Raw genomic sequence first — 20,166 nt, forward strand, 5'->3', positions numbered from 1 at the left:
GAGAGAGAGAGAGAGAGAGAGAGAGAAATTGAGAGACAGTGTCAGGGAGGGAGAGAGAGGGGGGGCAGTATCAGGGAGAAAGTGAGAGAGAGAGAGAGAGAGAGTGTCAGAGAGAGACTGTCAGGGAGAGAGACTGTCAGGGAGAGAGAGAGGGGCAGTCTCAGGGAGAGAGATACAGTATCAGAGAGAGAGAGAGAGAGAGTGAGAGTGTGTCAGGGAGTGAGAAAAAGAGAGAGAGTATCAGGGAGAGAGAGGGGGGACAGAATTAGGCCCCTCTCCCTAAATACCCACGAATCACAGCACTGGCAGCCAGGACTTGGAGCTGGCCAGGAAGGGCACCTGCACTATCAGCTGCATCGGCTGTTCCTACCGTGGGCGGGGTTAAAGGAGGGAGCAGCAGGCTTTGGAGGCAGGCAATGTGTATGTGTTGGGGGTGCAGTTGACCCTGGAAGCAGCTCAGACCCCATAGCAGCTGCACTCCCTGCTCCCTTGGTATTTACACCACTGTATACTGTACAGCAGGGCATCAAAGGACCTTAGAATTTTTGAATAATCACACCTAAAATGATTTAATGAGTGTAAAATAAATGAATAAATGACATGCTGGCATTAATTGCCCATACAGAGCACCCATGGAAAGTTGGAACATTGTTTCTGTATATGTACGCCATTGTTGTTGGAAATAAACCTGTCCTTCATTTTACCTTGAAGTGCATAGACTGAAAGTTTTTTCCGTAACTTCCAGAAGATTTAGTGCAGTTTACTCAATAGCTCAAATAGTCCTTAACTTAAATACAAACTAGGCAATGAAATGAACTAAATATATAATAAATAACATTGATGAAATGTAAATTGGCACACAGTCTGTAATCCCGATACACATCCGTGTTTGAAAGTTTGGTTGTCAAAATAAAAGAGCATATGTTTGACAGAGTGGACATTTTTCTATATATTTGATTAGAGTAACAATGTAGGATTTGTTTTAGATTTAGTCTTTTAAATTAAAATCATATGAGAACAGTGAGAGTGGTTTGTAATTAGCTCAGGGCCATTGCAACCTGCATTGCGTGTCCTGCAGTGGTAACAGTACTATTGTGCAATGCACTATTCAATACGTAGTATATGTGATGTTCCGTAACCTTGAGATTTTGATAATTAAATGACCTGGTATTCTAATGTCCTTGAAAAAAAGTGTTTTTATATAATAGAGATATTTAGTAAGTGCAATGTTATGCTGGCACACTAAGATATATATCGTAGTGAGCCAATATGACATTGCATGTACTAAACATCTTATATCTATATATATATATAAATGCAAAAGCCCTCACTCACTCACTGACGGACTGACTCATCACTAATTCTCTTACTTCCTGATATGCTAGGAAGCCAAAATTTAACATAGGTATTCTTCAGGTGGGAAATAGGAAAACTAGTAATTAGGATATTAACAAACCTCCCCTTATGGGATAAAAAGGTGGTTGACATAATGACGTCAATACTGATGCATGGCTTGTGTTGCATGAATAATAATCCCAAATGGACAATCGGATCAAAATTTGGATTGCACCTCCAGTGTATAGAATTTAATAAACTACAAAAATGGTCCTGTCACTTTTTACCATATCTACTACGCGTGCTCTTTGGGTAATGCCAAGAACCATGGATTAATATTTACTTTCATTAAGATGTCCCAAATTTACATCTCTATAGTTTTACCAAATTATTAACACTATATGTACAACCGTAAAAATCATAAACTCCTGTGCGCAGAACAGATAAAACAGCAAGTATGTACATATATATATATATATATATATATATATCACATCCAACATATTGAATGGCTTTTTGTTTTTTTTGTACACAGCGGTATGTGTCACTGACCTAGGTTGGGGGTGTTGTGAACTCGGGGGTTCTCCCGATGGTAGGGGAGAATAACCACAGTTGGGTCGGAACAGGGATGGCTTGATATAGGTCTTCCTCATACAGGAGTCTGACAGTAAAGCTTGGTGAAAATATTAAAGAACTTTATTGCAAGAAGGGAGCAACACAATGTCACATAGCAGAGAAGGAACGTATGGGGGGAATGTCCAGGCCTAGAGGAGGACTTGTAAGCAATGGTAAAGATTCCAGGAAAATAAGTACTTGTGAGAGTTGGTACAAGATAATAGTGACTGAAGAACTTGTGAGTGATGTTTTAAAGATACTGATGATTTGAAGAACTGGTGAACGGTGGTTAAAGACTCTGATGATTTGAAACACTTGAGAGCGGTGGTTAAAGACACTGATGATTTGTATGACTTCAGAGCGGTGATTAAAGATACTGATGATTTATAGAACTTGTGAGCGGTGATTAAAGACACTAATGATTTGTATGACTTGAGAACGGTGATTAAAGACACTGATGATTTGTGGAACTTGAGAGCGGTGATTAAAGACACTGATGGTTTGTAGAACTTGAGAACGGTGGTTAAAGACACTGATGATTTGTATAACTTGAGAGCGGTGATTAAAGACACTGATGAATTGTAGAACTTGAGAGCGGTGGTTAAAGACACTGGTAACTTGCAAAACTTGGGAGCGGTGGTTAAAGACACTGATGACTTGTAGAATTTGAGAGCGGTGTTTAAAGACACTGATGACTCCAAGAAGCACTGGTGACTGGATTGCAGAGGAACACACCAGACGCTGTATACGCTGGAACTGTGCAGCAACTGGCACCTGGAAGTGCCGGAGACACTGGAGTATGACTGCAGAGAGATTCGCCGGGAACAAGAGCACTGGCATCCACTTCAGGGGAAAAGACGATACTCATGCGCCGAGGTTCTGCCCGGTGTCTGCCTTTGAATCTCCCGGCTCCGCTGGATTGGCAGAACAGTGTGATGACGTCACCTGCTCCCCGCCCACGTGATGCTGGGTGTCATGGCGGCGCCCCTGCCCCGGGGAACCGCCGGGAGCCGCGCTAACCAGATGCCGGAGCCCGTGGACCATCAAAGGCGGAGGCCGCAACACAGACCAGCAGGCACGCAGGGTAAGCGCGGTGAACGCCGCCTATGGTGTGTGACAGTACCCCCTCCTCCAGGAGTGGCCCCCGGACACTTTCCAGGTTTTGTTGGATGTCTGGAATGGAAAATCCGCACCAGTCAGGGAGCCATAACTTCAGTAGCCTTGACCCAGCTCCTCTCCTCGGGGCCAAAACCTTTCCACTCCACCAAATACTGTAGATTTTTGTGAAGATAACGAGAGTCAAGAATAGCTTTGATTTCAAAGTCCGTTCCAGCTTCAGACTCAGCAGAGGTTGGCCTCGGGGACTTTAAATGGAACCGGTTTAAAATAAGGGGGCGGAGGAGAAAGACATGAAAGGAGTTTGGTATCCGGAGGGGGGAAGGCAATCCCAATTTGCAGACAACCGGGTTCAGGACTTGTAACACGGGGTAAGGACCAATAAACTTTGGGGTGAACTTCATAGTGGGCACCCTTAACCGGAGGTTGCGGGTGGAGAGCCATACCCTGTCACCAACCTTGTATTGGGGAGCTGCTCGTCGCTTCCTATCCGCAAAGAACTTATAGCGGCCGGAGACTCTCTTGAGATTAGCATGAACTCGACTCCAAATTTGGCTGAAGTGCCGAAGAGTAGAGGCTGCAGCAGGAACATCCTCTGGAGGACAAATGGGTAATTCAGGAACTTGAGGATGGAACCCATAATTAATGAAAAATGGGGACTCACCAGTTGAAGAGTGGTACAGATGATTATGGGCAAACTCGGCCCATGGCAACAATTCCACCCAATCATCTTGCGAGGGAGAGAGATAAACACAGAGAAAAGTCTCTAAATCTTGATTGACGCGTTCAGTTTGCCCATTGGTTTGTGGATGGTAAGCGGATGAAAACTTGAGTTTTATTTGTAAGGCCGTACAGAGAGCTCTCCAGAATCTTGCAGTAAATTGTACCCCCTATTCAGAGACAATTTCCTGAGGTAAGCCATGCAGGCGGAAATGTTCTCGGATAAATAACAAAGCCAACTTGGGAGCTGATGGTAACCCGGTCAAAGGTACAAAATGTGCCATCTTAGAGAAACGGTCGATAATTACCCAGACAGTATTGTGACCCTTGGAGAGGGGCAATTCAGTGACAAAATCCATAGAGATATGGGTCCAAGGCCTCTGAGGAATGGACAGTGGATGCAACAACCCCGCAGGAGGCAAACAAAGAATTTTGTGCTGAGCACACTGAGGACATGAGTTGACATAATCTTGAATATCCTTCTTCATAGTGTCCCACCAGTAAGACTTTCGTAGAAACTCCCACATGTTTTGAACTCCAGGATGACCGGAAAACTTGGAAATATGAGCCCACTGCAACAGCCTTGGTCGAAATTTAGCTGGCACAGACATTCTCCCAGGAGGAGGACCCAGAGCGGTGGGAGCTGCTGACATAGAAACTGGACTGAGAATCAAAGCCTTCTCAACGGAATTCTCCTCATCCGAAGCTGTTAAGGAACGGGATAAAGCATCAGCCTTGGTGTTAAAAGTCCCAGCCCGGTACTTAATAACAAACGAAAACCGAGTAAAGAAGAGCGCCCATCTAGCTTGACAGGGATTCAAGCACTGGGCCGTCTTGAGGTACAGCAAATTCTTATGATCTGTGAAAATTGTAATTAGGTGTTTAGCACCTTCCAAAAGATATCTCCATTCCTCCAAGGCAGATTTTATTGCCAAATGCTCTTTGTCTCCAATGGTGTAATTCTGTTCCGCAGGAGAGAATTTGCGAGAATGGAAACCACATGGATGTAACTTCCCATCTGGAACGTACTGCGAAAGCACGGCACCTATGCCTACCATGGAAGCATCAACTTCCATAAAGAATGGTTTTGAAAAATTTGGTTGTTGAAGTACTGGAGCCGACATAAAGGCTGCCTTTAACTGAGCGAACGCTGCTACAGCTTCAGAGGACCAATGGCTTCGGTCAGAACCCTTCTTGGTTAGGGCAGTAATAGGTGCCACGATGGTAGAGAATCCCTTTATGAATTTCCGGTAGTAATTTGCAAAACCCAGAAATCGTTGTACCGCTTTCAAGGAAAGAGGCTGAGTCCAATCCCGGATGGCAGTGAGTTTCTCTGGATCCATACGAAGCTCCGTGCCCGAAATGATGTAACCAAGAAATGGAATAGAAGGAACCTCAAAAGTACATTTGGAAATCTTGCCATAAAGATGATTCTCTCACAATCAAAGAAGTACCTCTTTGACCTTTATTCTGTGCTCTGTGAGATTTTTAGAAAATATCAGAATGTCATCCAAATATACCACTACACTTAGGTATAGCATATCCCGAAAGACCTCGTTAATGAATCCTTGGAAGACGGCAGGGGCATTGCTGAGGCCAAATGGCATTACCAGATACTCGTAATGCCCGTCCCTGGTATTGAAGGCCGTCTTCCATTCGTCCCCCTGTCGGATACGTATCAATTTATAAGCTCCCCTTAAATCAAGCTTGGTGAAAACTCGGGCTCTGCGAACTCTATCAAAAAGCTCCGTAATGAGCGGCAAAGGATACTTATTCTTAATGGTGACATCATTTAGGCCACGATAGTCAATACATGGTCTCAGCCCTCCGTCCTTCTTCTTCACAAAAAAGAAACCCGCCCCCGCCGGGGAGGTAGAGGGGTGGATGAATCCTTTCTGCAGATTAGACTTGATATAGTCTGACATAGCTTGGGTCTCGGGTAATGATAAGGGATAAGCGCGACCCCGAGGTGGCAATTTCCCCGCAATGAGCTCAATGGGGCAGTCCCAGGGTCTATACGGTGGCAGCTGATCGGCCACTTGCTCCGAGAACACGTCAGAAAACTCCCGATAGGCCTCCGGAATGAGCCCTTCATCTGACTTAGAAGATACACGGAGCGGATAGACAGGGGTGAGACAATTTAAATGACAAAAAGGACTCCAAGATGTTATTTGTGTCGAACTCCAGTCGACGTGAGGGTTGTAAAGTTTGAGCCAAGGAAGGCCAAGAACCAGATCGTGGGGCATCTCCCGAATCACTAGGAACTCCAGGTATTCTTGATGCAGAGCTCCCACTTGCAGTTTGATTGGTACTGTACAAATTGAAATCAGACCGTTAGAGATTTGGGTACCATTGATAGCAGTCAACGTAATAGGTCGTTCGACCGACCGTAGCTAAAAACCCAGATCCTGGGCACAGGAAAGGGAAATAAAATTCCCTGCAGCCCCTGAGTCCAGCAGAGCCTTAACGGGTTTGGCTATTGACTCGGAGAACAGAGACACGGAGAGTAAACAGTCCACTGGCGGAGAAGGTTTAGAAGAAACCCCTAGCTCGACTCCTCCGGAACAAGCTAGGACTGCCCGTTTCCCGGGCGAGACTTGCAAAACTTGAGAAAATGATCCGCGGCTCCACAGTAGAGGCAGAGTCTACCCTCACGACGACGCTGATGTTTTTCTGGGGACAGCCGAGATTGATTAATCTGCATGGGTTCATCAGCACTTGGAAATACCATTTGCTTTGACGGAAGAGATCAGACCCTTGATCGATCTGACCGACTACGTTCGCCACCTCGTTCCTGCATGCGAAGATCCACCTTTACACAGAGCGAAATCAACTGTTCTAAAGAATCCGGCAAATCTCTAGTGACCAACTCGTCCTTTAGACGATCAGAGAGCCCGTTCCAAAAGGCAGCCCGAAGGGCATCATTATTCCAGCGCAGTTCTGAGGCTATGGTCTGAAAATTAATCACATACTGTCCCACTGAACGAGAGCCTTGTCGGACACGAAGCAAGTCTGCAGAGGCAGCAGTCGTCCTGCCGGGCTCATCAAAGATCCTCCATAATGACGTAATGAAATTGGTGTAACTAGAAACCAATGGATCAGATCACTCCCATAACGGAGACAACCAATCCAACGCTGAACCCTCAAGCAAAGAAATAATGTATGCCACCTTGGACCGATCAGTAGGGAAGTTATGTGAAAGAAGTTCAAAATGTACTTCGCACTGATTGAGAAAACCACGGCAATTCTTTAGATTCCCATTATAGCGAGAAGGAGTAGGGAGCTGAAGGCGTGACCTGGTTCCAGAGGAGGATGGAACATTACTAGAGACAACCACTGGAGCGGGTACTGTAGCAGGGGCCGGTACTACTGAAGCCAGAGAAGTCTGAATTTGATCCAGCCGGCCAGATAATTCCTGGAGATAATGCATCACCTGGCCCTGTGCTGCTTCCTGACTTTGTACTCGAGAAATCAAGTCCTGGATGGTACTTGCCTCTGGGCTCCGATCCCCCGGGTCCATGACGCCTGAGTGTACTGTCACTGACCTAGGTTGGGGGTGTTGTGAACTCAGGGGTTCTCCCGATGGTAGGGGAGAGGAACCACAGTTGGGTCGGAACAGGGATGGCTTAATATAGGTCTTCCTCATACAGGACTCTGACAGTAAAGCTTGGTGAAAATATTAAAGAACTTTATTGCAGGAAGGGAGCCACACAATGTCACATAGCAGAGAAGGAACGTATGGGGGGAATGTCCAGGCCTATAGGAGGACTTGTAAGCAATGGTAAAAATTCCAGGAAAAGAAGTACTTGTGAGAGTTGGTACAAGATAATAGTGACTGAAGAACTTGTGAGTGATGTTTTAAAGATACTGATGATTTGAAGAACTGGTGAACGGTGGTTAAAGACTCTGATGGTTTGAAACACTTGAGAGCGGTGGTTAAAGACACTGATGATTTGTATGACTTGAGAGCGGTGACTAAAGATACTGATGATTTATAGAACTTGTGAGCAGTGATTAAAGACACTAATGATTTGTATGACTTGAGAATGGTGATTAAAGACACTGATGATTTGTGGAACTTGAGAGCGGTGGTTAAAGACACTGATGATTTGTATGACTTGAGAGCGGTGATTAAAGACACTGATGGTTTGTAGAACTTGAGAACGGTGGTTAAAGACACTGATGATTTGTATAACTTGAGAGCGGTGATTAAAGACACTGATGATTTGTAAAATTTGAGAGCGGTGGTTAAAGACACTGGTAACTTGCAAAACTTGGGAGCGGTGGTTAAAGACAATGATGACTTGTAGAATTTGAGAGCGGTGTTTAAAGACACTGATGACTTGTAGAACTTGAGAGCGGCATTTAGCCCACAGCCCACGCTGACTCCAAGAAGCACTGGTGACTGGATTGCAGAGGAACACACCAGACGCTGTATACGCTGGAACTGTGCAGCAACTGGCACCTGGAAGTGCCGGAGACACTGGAGTACGACTGCAGAGAGATTCGCCGGGAACAAGAGCACTGGCATCCGCTTCAGGGGAAAAGACGATACTCAGGCGCCGAGGCTCTGCCCGGCGTCTGCCTTTGAATATCCCGGCTCCGCTGGATTGGCGGAACAGTCTGATGATGTCACCTGCTCCCCGCCCACGTGATGCCGGGTGTCATGGCGGCGCCCCTGCCCCGGGGAACTGCAGGGAGCCGCACCAGCCATACGCCGGAGCCCGTGGACCATCGAAGGCGGAGGCCGCAACACAGACCAGCAGGCACGCAGGGGTAAGCGTGGTGAACGCCGCCTATGGTGTGTGACAGTATGTAGACGACATATCTGCGAGATATATCACATCTGCCATGCAGTAGCGGATCTTGCCACGAGCAAGCAGGATTTTTTCCTGGGGTGCCACCTTCTGGAGGGCACTGCCGCCATCCGGAGGGCGCCGCCGCTGTGGCAAGATGCGTTACTGGTGGCGCCTGGTGCTGTGCGGTGCATGATGAAGTCATCGTGCACTGCACTGCATTGTGGAAGCAGCACATAGACGCTAGAGGTCATAATTGAGCTCTATTGTCTATATGGTGCTATGGGAGAGACATCATGATGTCTCTCCCATAGATCCGTGGAACGGCACCGGCGGCCGGAGACAGAGGGCAGCAGAGGTCGGGAAGCAAGAGCGGGGATTGTAAGTATTAATTTATTTATTTTGTAAACGGTGCCACTAGGGGGCACAACTCTACAAGGGGCACAGTACTGGGGGCAATACTACTGGGGGCACAACTCTACAGGGGGCACAGTACTGGGGACAATACTACTGTGGGCACAGCTACAGGGAGCATAACTGACCATGTCCCTTCTCCGTGAAGCCACACCCCTATGTCGTTGCCCGGTGAAAGGGGTGGCCGGGCAACGACAGTGGTTACAAAGAAACCGGTCGAAGCGGTGACCGCAAGAAGATTGACAGAAGGAAGGCGGACATTTTCGGGTAATGGTAAGGAAAACGCAGATGTGTCCAGGAGAATGGAGGGTGGATGTCTGACGTCCAAGCCAGCCCCATCATCGCTGAGATCGTCGCACTGGGTAAGTATGTCCAGGGCTAGTCTTCTTTTACACAAAACTTTTTTAGCATAGCAGGGCTGCACAAGCGATCGCAGCCCTACTATGCTAAAATACACTCCCCCATAGGCGGAGATTAGTTGATTGCACCAGCAGCAAAAAGTTGCTTGGTGTGATCAACTCAGAATGACCTCCATAAAACGTATCTATTTCTCTATTTTTACACTGGGAAAAAAAATAGAATCAAGTAACCAAAAGTTTACCTAATCATTCTTTCAACCAAACTGCTAGAGTTTTGCTCCTATCTAGGGAATTTATAATATATATAACACAAATACACAATTTTTTTTATTTTTTTTGTGGGAGTTTGGTGTACATTTTATGGTAAAGCAAAACCACTGAAATTATGTTTTTCTAAAAAGATCTGATTAGTAGCTAATGCCTTTCATTTTCTTCACAGCTCACAGATGAATCTTGGAAGATATGCTAGGGATGTGACAAATCAAAGGTACAGTTGCAAGTGGAAATATCACATCCTGCATTATTATTAACCAAACAAATTAATATTATGCAAGAGTTGTGCAATATCTTTGTTGCACTTAGCTCCATTTTTTGGTCAATCTGAGCGACACTCCAATTGGCTTATTAATTCTGAAATTTGTTAGAAAGCAAAAGTACAGGATTCCAAGAATAATATCAAAACATGGCCCTATTGCTTGCCCTTGTGATAGATTTATAACTAGCCAACATAAATGCCTTGGCAGAGACACAAGTGATTTCTCTGAACACATCACAAATATGACAATCCCTTAAATATTACAAACTTTACAAAACTGGCCCTTGAAATTAAAACAGCCAAATGACCTCTTCATTTCCAGAACCAATGAACACCTTAAAGTGTTAATGAGCTGCGTTTTCTCACATTTTGTACTTTTGTATATAGAAAGAAAATTAGTTTTGTGATACCATTATTGGATGAAGTCACAAAATCAGCCAACTGACTTGCTTACACATTTTGTTTTGAATGTAAGATAATACGTATTATACTTGAAATTATTTATAAAACCAAGGCAGTTTAATTCACATTATTATTATCCTTCCTTTATATTGTACCACAAGGGTTCATCAGTTCCCTTACAAAGTACATGAAAAGATGAGCAAAACAAGAGAACCATGACTTACAGTACAAACAATGCAGGACAAGGACATGGTTTATAAACATTTCTGCATAGGCAATCTTGACACTCAAATAAGCAGCATAGGGGCAGCAACCAGGAGTTAGGTGCCTTTATAGGGAGTATTGAGTAGATGAGAATAAATGTAAGGGAAGCAGAAGCACAAGAGGGAAGAGGTCCCTGCTCATAAGAGCTTACATTCTAAAGGAGAGTGACAGACAGAAGCAGTGACACAGATTGTATAGTCAGTGAGGAAGAAGCAAAGAGCAGTGGGTTAGGATGAGAGCTGGATGGCATTGATGAATTGGGTCTTGAGAGCCAGTTTAAAATTTTGTAGAGATATGGCGAGTCTGACAGGGAGAGAATTCCAGTAAGGAGGTCGGGAGCAGTGTGGGCAAAATCTTGTAGGTGGGAGCGGGAGGAAGTAATAATTTGGGAAGAGATTGCATTGCATTTATGGTGTAAAGTGGGCAGGTGTGAGAGTTAGAAGGGAGGTTAGGTAAGAGATGTAAATAGGAGGGGATTGGGTGAGGACTTTGAAAGTGAGAAGCTTGCATTGGGTTCTGAAGGGGAATGGGAGCCAGTGTAGGGCTTGTCAGGGAGGGGAGGCAGGAGTGGTACGTGTGGAGATGAAGATTATTGGATTGGAGAGAGGTGGTGGTGTGGGAAGCCAGATAGGAGTAGGTTACATTAGTCCAATCTGGATATGACCAGAGACTGGATGAGGGACTTCAAATTATAGACAAAAATTAAATTGGAAACAGCCTTGCGCTTTCTCTTTCCCCTTTCGCAGGAGGTAATAAGCAAGAAAAGCACACCCAAAAGGCTTACAGATCGATACAAAACAAGAAAGATATGCTAAAAAGATATGCTAAAACCAGCGCTGGAAAAAATATATTCATTCCCAAGCTGACGGTGTTCTCATCGCTCCCTGATAAACACTTACAGTCCACTTCTGTCTCGAATGCACATAAAGGTATCTTTAAAATGGGAATGATGCTTCAAATGGATCACACTCAACGGACGTAGGGAAAATTTTTCCCCTAGTCCGTTGAGTGTAATCCATTTGAAGCATCATTCCCATTTTAAAGATACCTTTATGTGCATTCGAGATAGAAGTGGACTGTAAGTGTTTGTCTGTCAGGGAGAGATGAGAACACCATCAGCTTGGGAATGAATATATTTTTTCTAGCTGTATTGAATCATCAAAATCTCCTACTCTGACAACTAACATCGGTCTCTTTCCAGCGCTGGTTTTAGTATATCTTTCTAGTTTTGGATGAGGGACTTACTTCCCTCCAGAGTGTGAAAGGGTTTCATCCAGGAAATTTTTCTGAGATGGAAAAGGCAGGACAGCAAAAGGTAATGAATGTGTGCTTTGAAGTAGAGGGAAGGGATAAGTCAATGAATACTACCAGACAGCGCACTTGGGGCTAGAGGAGATGGTTGTGCTAGCTACAGATAATGACATGTTGGGAGGGGAGGTTATATGGAAGGGTGGGAAGATGATCAGCTCAGTCTTAGACATGTTAAGTTTAAGAAAGTGCTGAGACATCCAGGAAGCAATAGCGGAGAGACAGAGATATGAGAGAGAAGAGAGGGGCAAGGTGATCAGGTTGAAGCTAGACCTGAGTGTCATCTGCATAGAGATGACATTGGAGGCCAAAAAAGCTAATGAGCTTGCCTAGGGAGGACATATAGAGGGAGAATAGGAAAGGCCCAGAACTGAACCTTGGGGGATACTTACCATTAGTGGAAGTGTGTGTGCGTGTGGGGGGGGGGGGTGGAATCATGATAGGAGATGGAGAAAGAGTGGACAGAGAGGTAGGAGGACAACCAGGTTAGGGCATTAAAACGCAGATCGAGGGTGTGAAGAATATGCAGGATGAGAGGGTTGCAGGATGACAGTGTCAAATGTAGCAGAAAAGATTGAGCATAGAGAAGTGAACCGTGGATTTGGCAGCAAGGAGGTCATTGCTGACTTTCGTGAGGGCAGTTTCAGTGGTGTGGAAAGAATGGAGGCCAGACTTCAATGGGTCAAGCATGGAGTGGGAGGACAGAAAGGTGGTAAGGTGGTTGTAGACAATATGCTGAAGGAGTTTGGAGGCAAATGAGAGGAGAGAGATTAAGTGGTAGTAATTATCCATTTGTCTGAAATGTTTTCACTATGCTTATCTCAGCATCTAATGATCTTAACCTATTATTTTTTTGCAGCTATAATATATGGGCTCTTTTGGTGTATAACAACAGTTATAACATTACATTAGAAAAAGATGATATTATAAAAAAGATTAATGGAAGTCAACCGAATGACCTGACTGTTCAATATGTCAATGTTGATCCAGTTGGTAAGTTCACATACGGCTTTTTATACATACACAGTATTAAACGTTACAAAGCCTGTCATGCGTTAAACTGTCCCCCTCCCCTCTCTTTCAATGGCGAGTTGATAAACCAGAATAAAGGGGAGGACAGAATCTGGCCAAAAGATGTTGTGGCCATGACAAGTGTATGTGGCGTAGACCTTACTGTCATCAATTAATCAATGCTTAGCTACACTAGGAGTTGGGGTGACCTGGTATACCGTAAAATATAGTGTATATGTTTCTTGTGCAAATTCTTGTTATAGTATAATATTAGTAAAGTCTCTTTATAAAAGTACTGTTTACTCTGCAGCTGTTGCTGCTCCCCTCTTTAACCTTCCCCAGAGGCAGCAGGCAATCCTAAAATAAAAACAAACAGGGGGTGCAGATAATGCAGTATAGTTTAAAACATATGTAATTTTTCTTAAAATTTGCACGTACATATAACAAGTTTAAACTGTCTTATCATAGTGACACCGGGTCATACAGGCCACAGGAGTTCTCATGTCTGGCTAAAAAGTGCAGTGCAGTCAGCCACGTGTATTTCCACAATCATGTCTGGCTCTTCCGTATGCCTCTCTCCTCCAGACATGCTCCTAGCTCCCGACTGTGGGGGTAATTCAGTTGACTGAAGCAGCAAATTTGTTAGCAGATGGGAAAAACCATGTACACTGCAAGTGGGGTAGATATAACATTTGCAGAGAGAGTTAGATTTGAGTGGGTTATTTTGTTTCTGTGCAGGGTAAATACTGGCTGCTTTATTTTTACACTGCAATTTAGATTACAGTTTGAACACACCCCACCCAAATCTAACTCTCTCTGCAAATGCTTTTTCTGCCCCCCCCCCTGCAGTGCACATGGTTTTGCCCAACTGCTAACAAATTTGCTGCTGCAATCAACTCTGAATTAGGCCCTGTGTCTCTGGTCTGTGGCGTACCATGGGGGTAATTCCAAGTTGATCGCAGCAGGATTTTTGATAGCAACTGGGAAAAACCATGTGCACTGCAGGGGAGGCAGATATAACATGTGCAGAGAGAGTTAGATGTGGGTGGGGTGTGTTCAATCTGCAATCTAATTTGTAGTGTAAAAATAAAGCAGCCAGTATTTACCCTGCACAGAAACAATATAACCCACCCAAATCTAACTCTCTCTGCACATGTTATATTTGCCTCCCCTGCAGTGCACATGGTTTTGCCCAGTTGCTATCAAAAATCCTGCTGCAATCAACTTGGAATTACCCCCCATGTCAACGTCACTCTCCCAGCTGCTTTCCTAAACATGTTCCATATATACACAAACACACACACACGTATAGTATAAATATACATATACATTTTGATGCACATATTTTCACTCCCATTGTGGTAATATATGGTTAAACCTATATACAGTACTTTACTACATAGGCCATCTAAAAGAATAGATGGAATGTCAAAATATAAAGGTTATCTATAGAAGAGGATGTCTTTTCAGTGCTGTTCCTGTCTTCACATGGAAATTGAATATTTCTATAGACCCATCCCTTCCCAGAGGCTAATGTGGTGGCGAGTATAAAGTCTGATTTAATTTTGTCAAGAAAAATCTCTACTAGTTAACAAAAAAACCTTAAATTATATTTTCAATACACAAATGTTCTCTCTAAGACCTTATTACATTAGTCAGTTGCAGGTATGTCTTAATGAAAAAAAACTTTTTTTTTTAAGGACCCTAGTACAATTATTGTACATTCATGAAAATGTAAAATGACAGAAAAGTCTAAAAACTATCGAAGTTATGTGAAATAAGAGCAAACAGGCACGTTAAAAAATGGATCACAGTTTTGATCAAAATATTGTGCATACAGATAGGTTTTTAGTATTTGCAGTGCAAACATAAATTATAGTAATGTACTAAATACAATAATATAGGACAAATGCAATAATATAGGACAAAAACTAGTATCAATTTCAATACAAAATACTGTAACTGGGTAACGTTTTTTTAGTAAAATGTTAGAAAAGGTACTGTAAGATAACAAGATATATTAGAAAATGTGTAAATTTTGTGAAATTAGGGCATTTAAGACTTATTTTATAAACTATACATATACAGTGTTTGGCATGAGCCGGTATACAAAAGTATACATTTCTGGCTCATTTTTCATTCTCTCTGGCTAGCTCACCACCTTGTGATAATTTTCTGCAATCAAATGCTGAAGCCATAGTGGCTGATTATTTACAAAGATCTCAGTGCAGATTGGTCTCCAAAAAAATGTCCACCATTTGTACAGTATAATTCAATCAGTAGTAGATACACACTGTATGATACTATACATGTGTCCTCAAAGGATTTACCATCAATAGTCTGCATAGGTGGTGTCATAAGTAATTTATCTCAATGGCATAAAACCATCGATGGAGAACCATCAATGATTTGAACCATAGATGAACATTCCTGCTGTGAGACATGGCAGATCAATCGGGAAAGTTTGGCATGGTTGAATAGGGTGTCATGGAGCTGGAGCTAAGTGGCAATCTAATAGGTGAATAGGATAGGTCTGAGCAATAAGGGAGGGGTTAAGTGCTGTGCCCGCTCTGCAAGGGAAAAATATCCCATTGCTGTGTCTCTACCATTGATGGTACAGAACCAAAGGACCTCTGATATTGGTGGAATACAAACAACATGGATAGCACATCATTGATGGTCATTTGTACAGCAGATTAAACAAGCCTGGAGATCTAATTATGCCACGTATAGGTACAGGTATTTTATGGGTTGAGACAGATTTCTGCATACTGGATGTTATTTTCAGCCTTGTTATACATTATATGTTTGTCTGTCCCTGTGTTTTTTTTCTGTGTGTCCTCTTTATGTTTGTGACGTAGGAAAGGTAAGTGACACATATCCATAATTCTATGTGCTTTAGTAAAACACAGAGACACATTAAGTACTATCACATTGTATTTGTATTTTTTATTTTACTATATATTGTTGAAAAACATCTACAATTAGGGTTAAAAGGTATTTACTCCTACAGTAAATCTATAGTCTAGACACACACACACACACACACACACACACACACACACACACACACACACACACACACACACTCGCATCAGCCATTCCCTTCATTTTCTATAGTGATTGTGTATACCAATGTGGGCTAATGGAAACTGGCATTAACCTGTTAATGTCAATAGGACAGTGCTGATAGAGAGGGATCTTGCAATCCCTGTCCAGGGGGCTGGAAATGTCCGTGATTACAAATGCAAGATTTTTGCATTGTGGGTGGCTGCACATGCACAGTTGCCATCCGGAGTCCAAACCCATCACTTCTGATGGCTCGGGATAGGCTCTTCTCAGCAATTATTTCAGTACATTCCCCCCTAAAAAAGAATTTCATTTTGCAATAACTAGTGCCAATAAGGATTTTTAAGTTTTGTGGTCTGGAAGCATATATTTTTTTATAAATATGCCCCAGAAATTCTTACATAATTGTATGAAGAAGACATTTGCCTTTTCAAGTAGTTTACTTGATGATGAATTTGATTTTTTCAGAATTCTGCCCAGCTGAAGAAAACCCAGCCAGCTACTTGTGGCCTGATACAAAACCATATGTGACAATGACAATACCATGTTTAACAAGTCCTGCATACACTGCTTCAAGGAAATGGTGAGAAAAACATACATTTTATTAAGCTACTGTATAACATCCTTTGTCTATGCAGAGAGCAGTAATAGAGCTAGCCTTATCCATAAGCAAGCATCTCCACATAAAGATTACTGATAGAAGGTGACCTGTTACTAGAGGAGGCATAATGGGCTCAATTGTTGTGCTGACCACAAGCCCCATATTTTAGTGCAACATACATTTTTGTGCAGCTTTAATCCTGGAGAGGCAGATCGGGGGAGGGAACAGTTGTGCAAGAGTAGGGCGTGTACAGTGAGGGCATGTTTGTAGGAATTGCAACAAGCTTTGAAATGCCCAGCTACACTATGACAGTTTAGCAGGAAGGGGTGGATTTTATTTTTAGATTACCTCTTGTGACAAGTAGACTATAAGGATTACTGTCATGTGTTAAAGGAGCACATTGTTAATGCAATACAAATTCAATGCAAATAATTGAGAACATTTCACTTTCAATTTTTTACTTTTAAATTAGACCGAATAAAACAAAAAAATAATTATAGGTTGCTATGACTTGCAAATATGGTACAGTACAGTACCCTCTCTTAAAACCTCTTGTCACTTTAGTAAATTTAACCCCACATCTAGTGTAAGATTAGAGTGATCAACTTTCCAGTACAGTCTTATGATGGAATTCATCAGTTGTGTGAACAAAACCATGCAGATACCATTTTGTACCACAGTTTTTGCAATAGGACTGTGTTATTGCACATCTTATGCAATTGCTATTCTAAATCCCACATTTTTGGGTCCCCTACTGAGATAATGACACATTTTAGCTTAACTTATTAGTACATAGAATACAATGACAACTTACCATTTCCTTTTTTTGTGTGTGTACTTATACTGTAGATTGACAAATGCAAAGCATGTATAACACACTTACAAGTGAATATTTATTTGTTGTAGCCATTTACATCAGAACTATACCTCTTATTGGGGGGATCCAGATTTGAATGACTGCACAGGTAAGTACGGAGCATATTATGTAATAATCATAACTATATAAGACAAAAATCTTAGGTAAATACTGTTTTACATTATTTGACATATATTGTAGTGTTATGGAGCTCTGACAAACTTTTTTTGTACTGTATGTAAGGTACATGGATTTCTCTGAGTTCTGTGTGATGCAGAATGATATGCAGTTTATGAAAACTTGTTCTAAATGCAAGGTGTTAGGGAAGAAAATGTTTTCTTGTACCTTTTTCCCTTTACTCTCTTTTTTATTTAAAATTAGATTTTTCAAGTTTTTAAATGGGGAAGGACCAAAGACTGAAGGTATCATGGACTAGATCTAGTGGTATCTGGGTTTGTTCTTTAAACTTACTGTTTTTGCCGCTGCTGATCCCGGATACGCTGCCAGCACATATATTACATACATCTTCACATATATGTTTAAATGTGATTAGCACCCCCACCCCCTCCCCCCAAATTAGCCCTGGGGCTGCAGCCGCTGCTGAATATTTTGCATTAAAGACACAGTACTTGTGCACCAAACTGGTGTATGAAATTGAAGGTAGGCACTGGCATATTTATAATGGGTGCAGAGGCCCCCACTGCACCCATTGTTATGTACAAAAATCACTGGGAAAATGGCAGTCATGCCATTTTCCTGGAGATCTGCACATGCGCAGTAGAGTCTGAACCATCCAGTGCCCAGACTCCACAGTGCTGCCGGCAGGGAGGAGGGGGCCCAAATGAAAGAGACTTCACACGGGCCTTTTCTCCTAAAGCACCCCTGAAGATAGGTTAAAAACAATATAAAGGTGGTGGTGGTATATGTGGGGAGAGGGCATTTGAAGTCCTATATTATAAATAAATAAAAAGCTCAAAAAAATAAAAAACATTATTTAAAAAATAACACTAGCTCTAGCACTAAACCTAACCTACTACTTGTATTGGTTTGACATTTTTGGAGAAGGTGCTGAAATAACTTCTTTCTTTTCCAGCTCTTCCTAACTTGATGCTTCTCTTAATAAGTGAGTTAGGCTACATAGGCAGAAGTTGGAAAACTTTTCATTTTTTTTCTGCTTAACATTCTTTAGAAATATGTCTTTACAGAAAAAAAAATTGCACTTGATTTGTAGTTAACATTTTTTGACCAGAAAAAAATAAGTTACTATGCACCATTTTTTGAATGAGGCTAAATTGTAAACCTATATCACATAAAATTCCGAGTTGATCGCTCGCTAGCTGCTTTTAGCAGCAGTGCAAACACTAAGCCGCTGCCCTCTGGGAGTGAATCTTAACTTAGCAGAAGTGCGAACGAAAGGTTAGCAGAACAATGCAGAATTTTTTTTCAAGCAGTTTCAGAGTAGCTGCAGACCTACTTCTTCCTTGCGATCACTTCAGTCAATTTAGTTCCTGTTTTGATGTCACAAACACGCCCTGCGTTCGGCCAGCCATTCCCCCGTTTCCCCCAGCATGCCTGCGTTTGTACCTGACACGCCTGCGTTTTTTAGCACACTCATGGAAAATGGTCAGTTACCTCCCAGAAACGCCCCATTCCTGTCAATCACTCACCGATCAACAGAGCGACAGAAAAGAGTTGCTCGGCCTTGTGTGAAACTGCAAAGCTTGTTGTGAAAGTACGTCGTGCGTGCGCACTGCGGCCCATACGCATGCGCAGAAATGCCGAACAACGGCAGCTAGCGATCAACTCGGAATGACCCCCATTGGGCGGTATTCAAATGATATATAATGCCTAATCTCCTTTCTAAAGTGATCCCTGTTATCACGCATATCGCACCCATACTAATCAGGATTAGTTGTGTAACTGAGATATTTGTATTACAGATAATGCTGAAGAATTAAATCAATTGTTGAATTTCACTGGGAGTGGTCAGATGACGCAGGAGAAAGTTGATGATGTTGTCCAGAGACTGAAAAAAATAGTTCAAGATGCAAACATCAATGCTGAGCTGGGGACAACTGTTGTAAATGTGTTTTCCAATATCTTAAATAGTTCAGACAGCATATTAGCAAAGTCATCTTCTGAGTAAGTAATAAGCCATATTTCTCTCATATTACTGTAAAATTACATGTTCTTATAACTGGAGATTATGCAGATAAAGATAGTAATGCATAGTTGTACACAAGTCCATTTGTTGAGCATAACCTGTGTTTTGTCGCACTGTGCATGCTCCAGAACTAAGTGTATGTATGTATGTATGTATGTATGTATGTATGTATGTATGTATGTGTGATGCAGTTGTACGCATCTTTGGTGCAATTCCAACAGAATACTGAAGGCAGAATTGGGTCATAATGGGGAATTGTAATGTTAGCTAAATAAAGAGAGAACAATTCAATAAAATTGCAGGCTATGCAGCATTGAGTGTACTCATAAATGTGCCTGTTTTCAAAGGTGTCTTTTGGGGTTAAGCACGGTATCCCAACAGTCAGGATGCCAGAGGTCAGAATACTGACAGTGGCATCCTGATGTACAGAATCCCGACACACTTTAGTAATTCTGCTAACACTTCTCATTACCCCCCACTTATCCCTAACCCTTCCTACCCACAGCCTAACCCTCCCCTCCAGCAGACTAAACCTGACCCTTCTGTCCTGCAGCCTAACCATAACTCTCACATACTGCAGTCTAACCCTATCCCCTCGCTG

At 42.6% G+C, this 20,166-nt stretch overlaps 1 protein-coding gene across 5 annotated transcripts in view; it reads left to right on the forward strand.

Annotated features, from left to right (window-relative positions):
• The window catches only part of ADGRG6 (adhesion G protein-coupled receptor G6), a 286,483-nt gene that overhangs the window by 223,051 nt on the left and 43,266 nt on the right, over nucleotides 1-20,166 (forward strand). For all 5 annotated transcript variants that reach the window (XM_063917836.1, XM_063917838.1, XM_063917837.1 and 2 more), the window contains 5 exons: nucleotides 9,795-9,842; nucleotides 12,724-12,857; nucleotides 16,413-16,527; nucleotides 17,452-17,510; nucleotides 19,342-19,543. In XM_063917836.1, the coding sequence (XP_063773906.1) occupies nucleotides 9,795-9,842; nucleotides 12,724-12,857; nucleotides 16,413-16,527; nucleotides 17,452-17,510; nucleotides 19,342-19,543 (558 nt within the window). The remainder of the gene's footprint in view (nucleotides 1-9,794; nucleotides 9,843-12,723; nucleotides 12,858-16,412; nucleotides 16,528-17,451; nucleotides 17,511-19,341; nucleotides 19,544-20,166) is intronic.

The sequence above is a fragment of the Pseudophryne corroboree genome, chromosome 4, assembly GCF_028390025.1.
Source record: "Pseudophryne corroboree isolate aPseCor3 chromosome 4, aPseCor3.hap2, whole genome shotgun sequence".
Lineage (NCBI taxonomy): Eukaryota > Metazoa > Chordata > Amphibia > Anura > Myobatrachidae > Pseudophryne > Pseudophryne corroboree.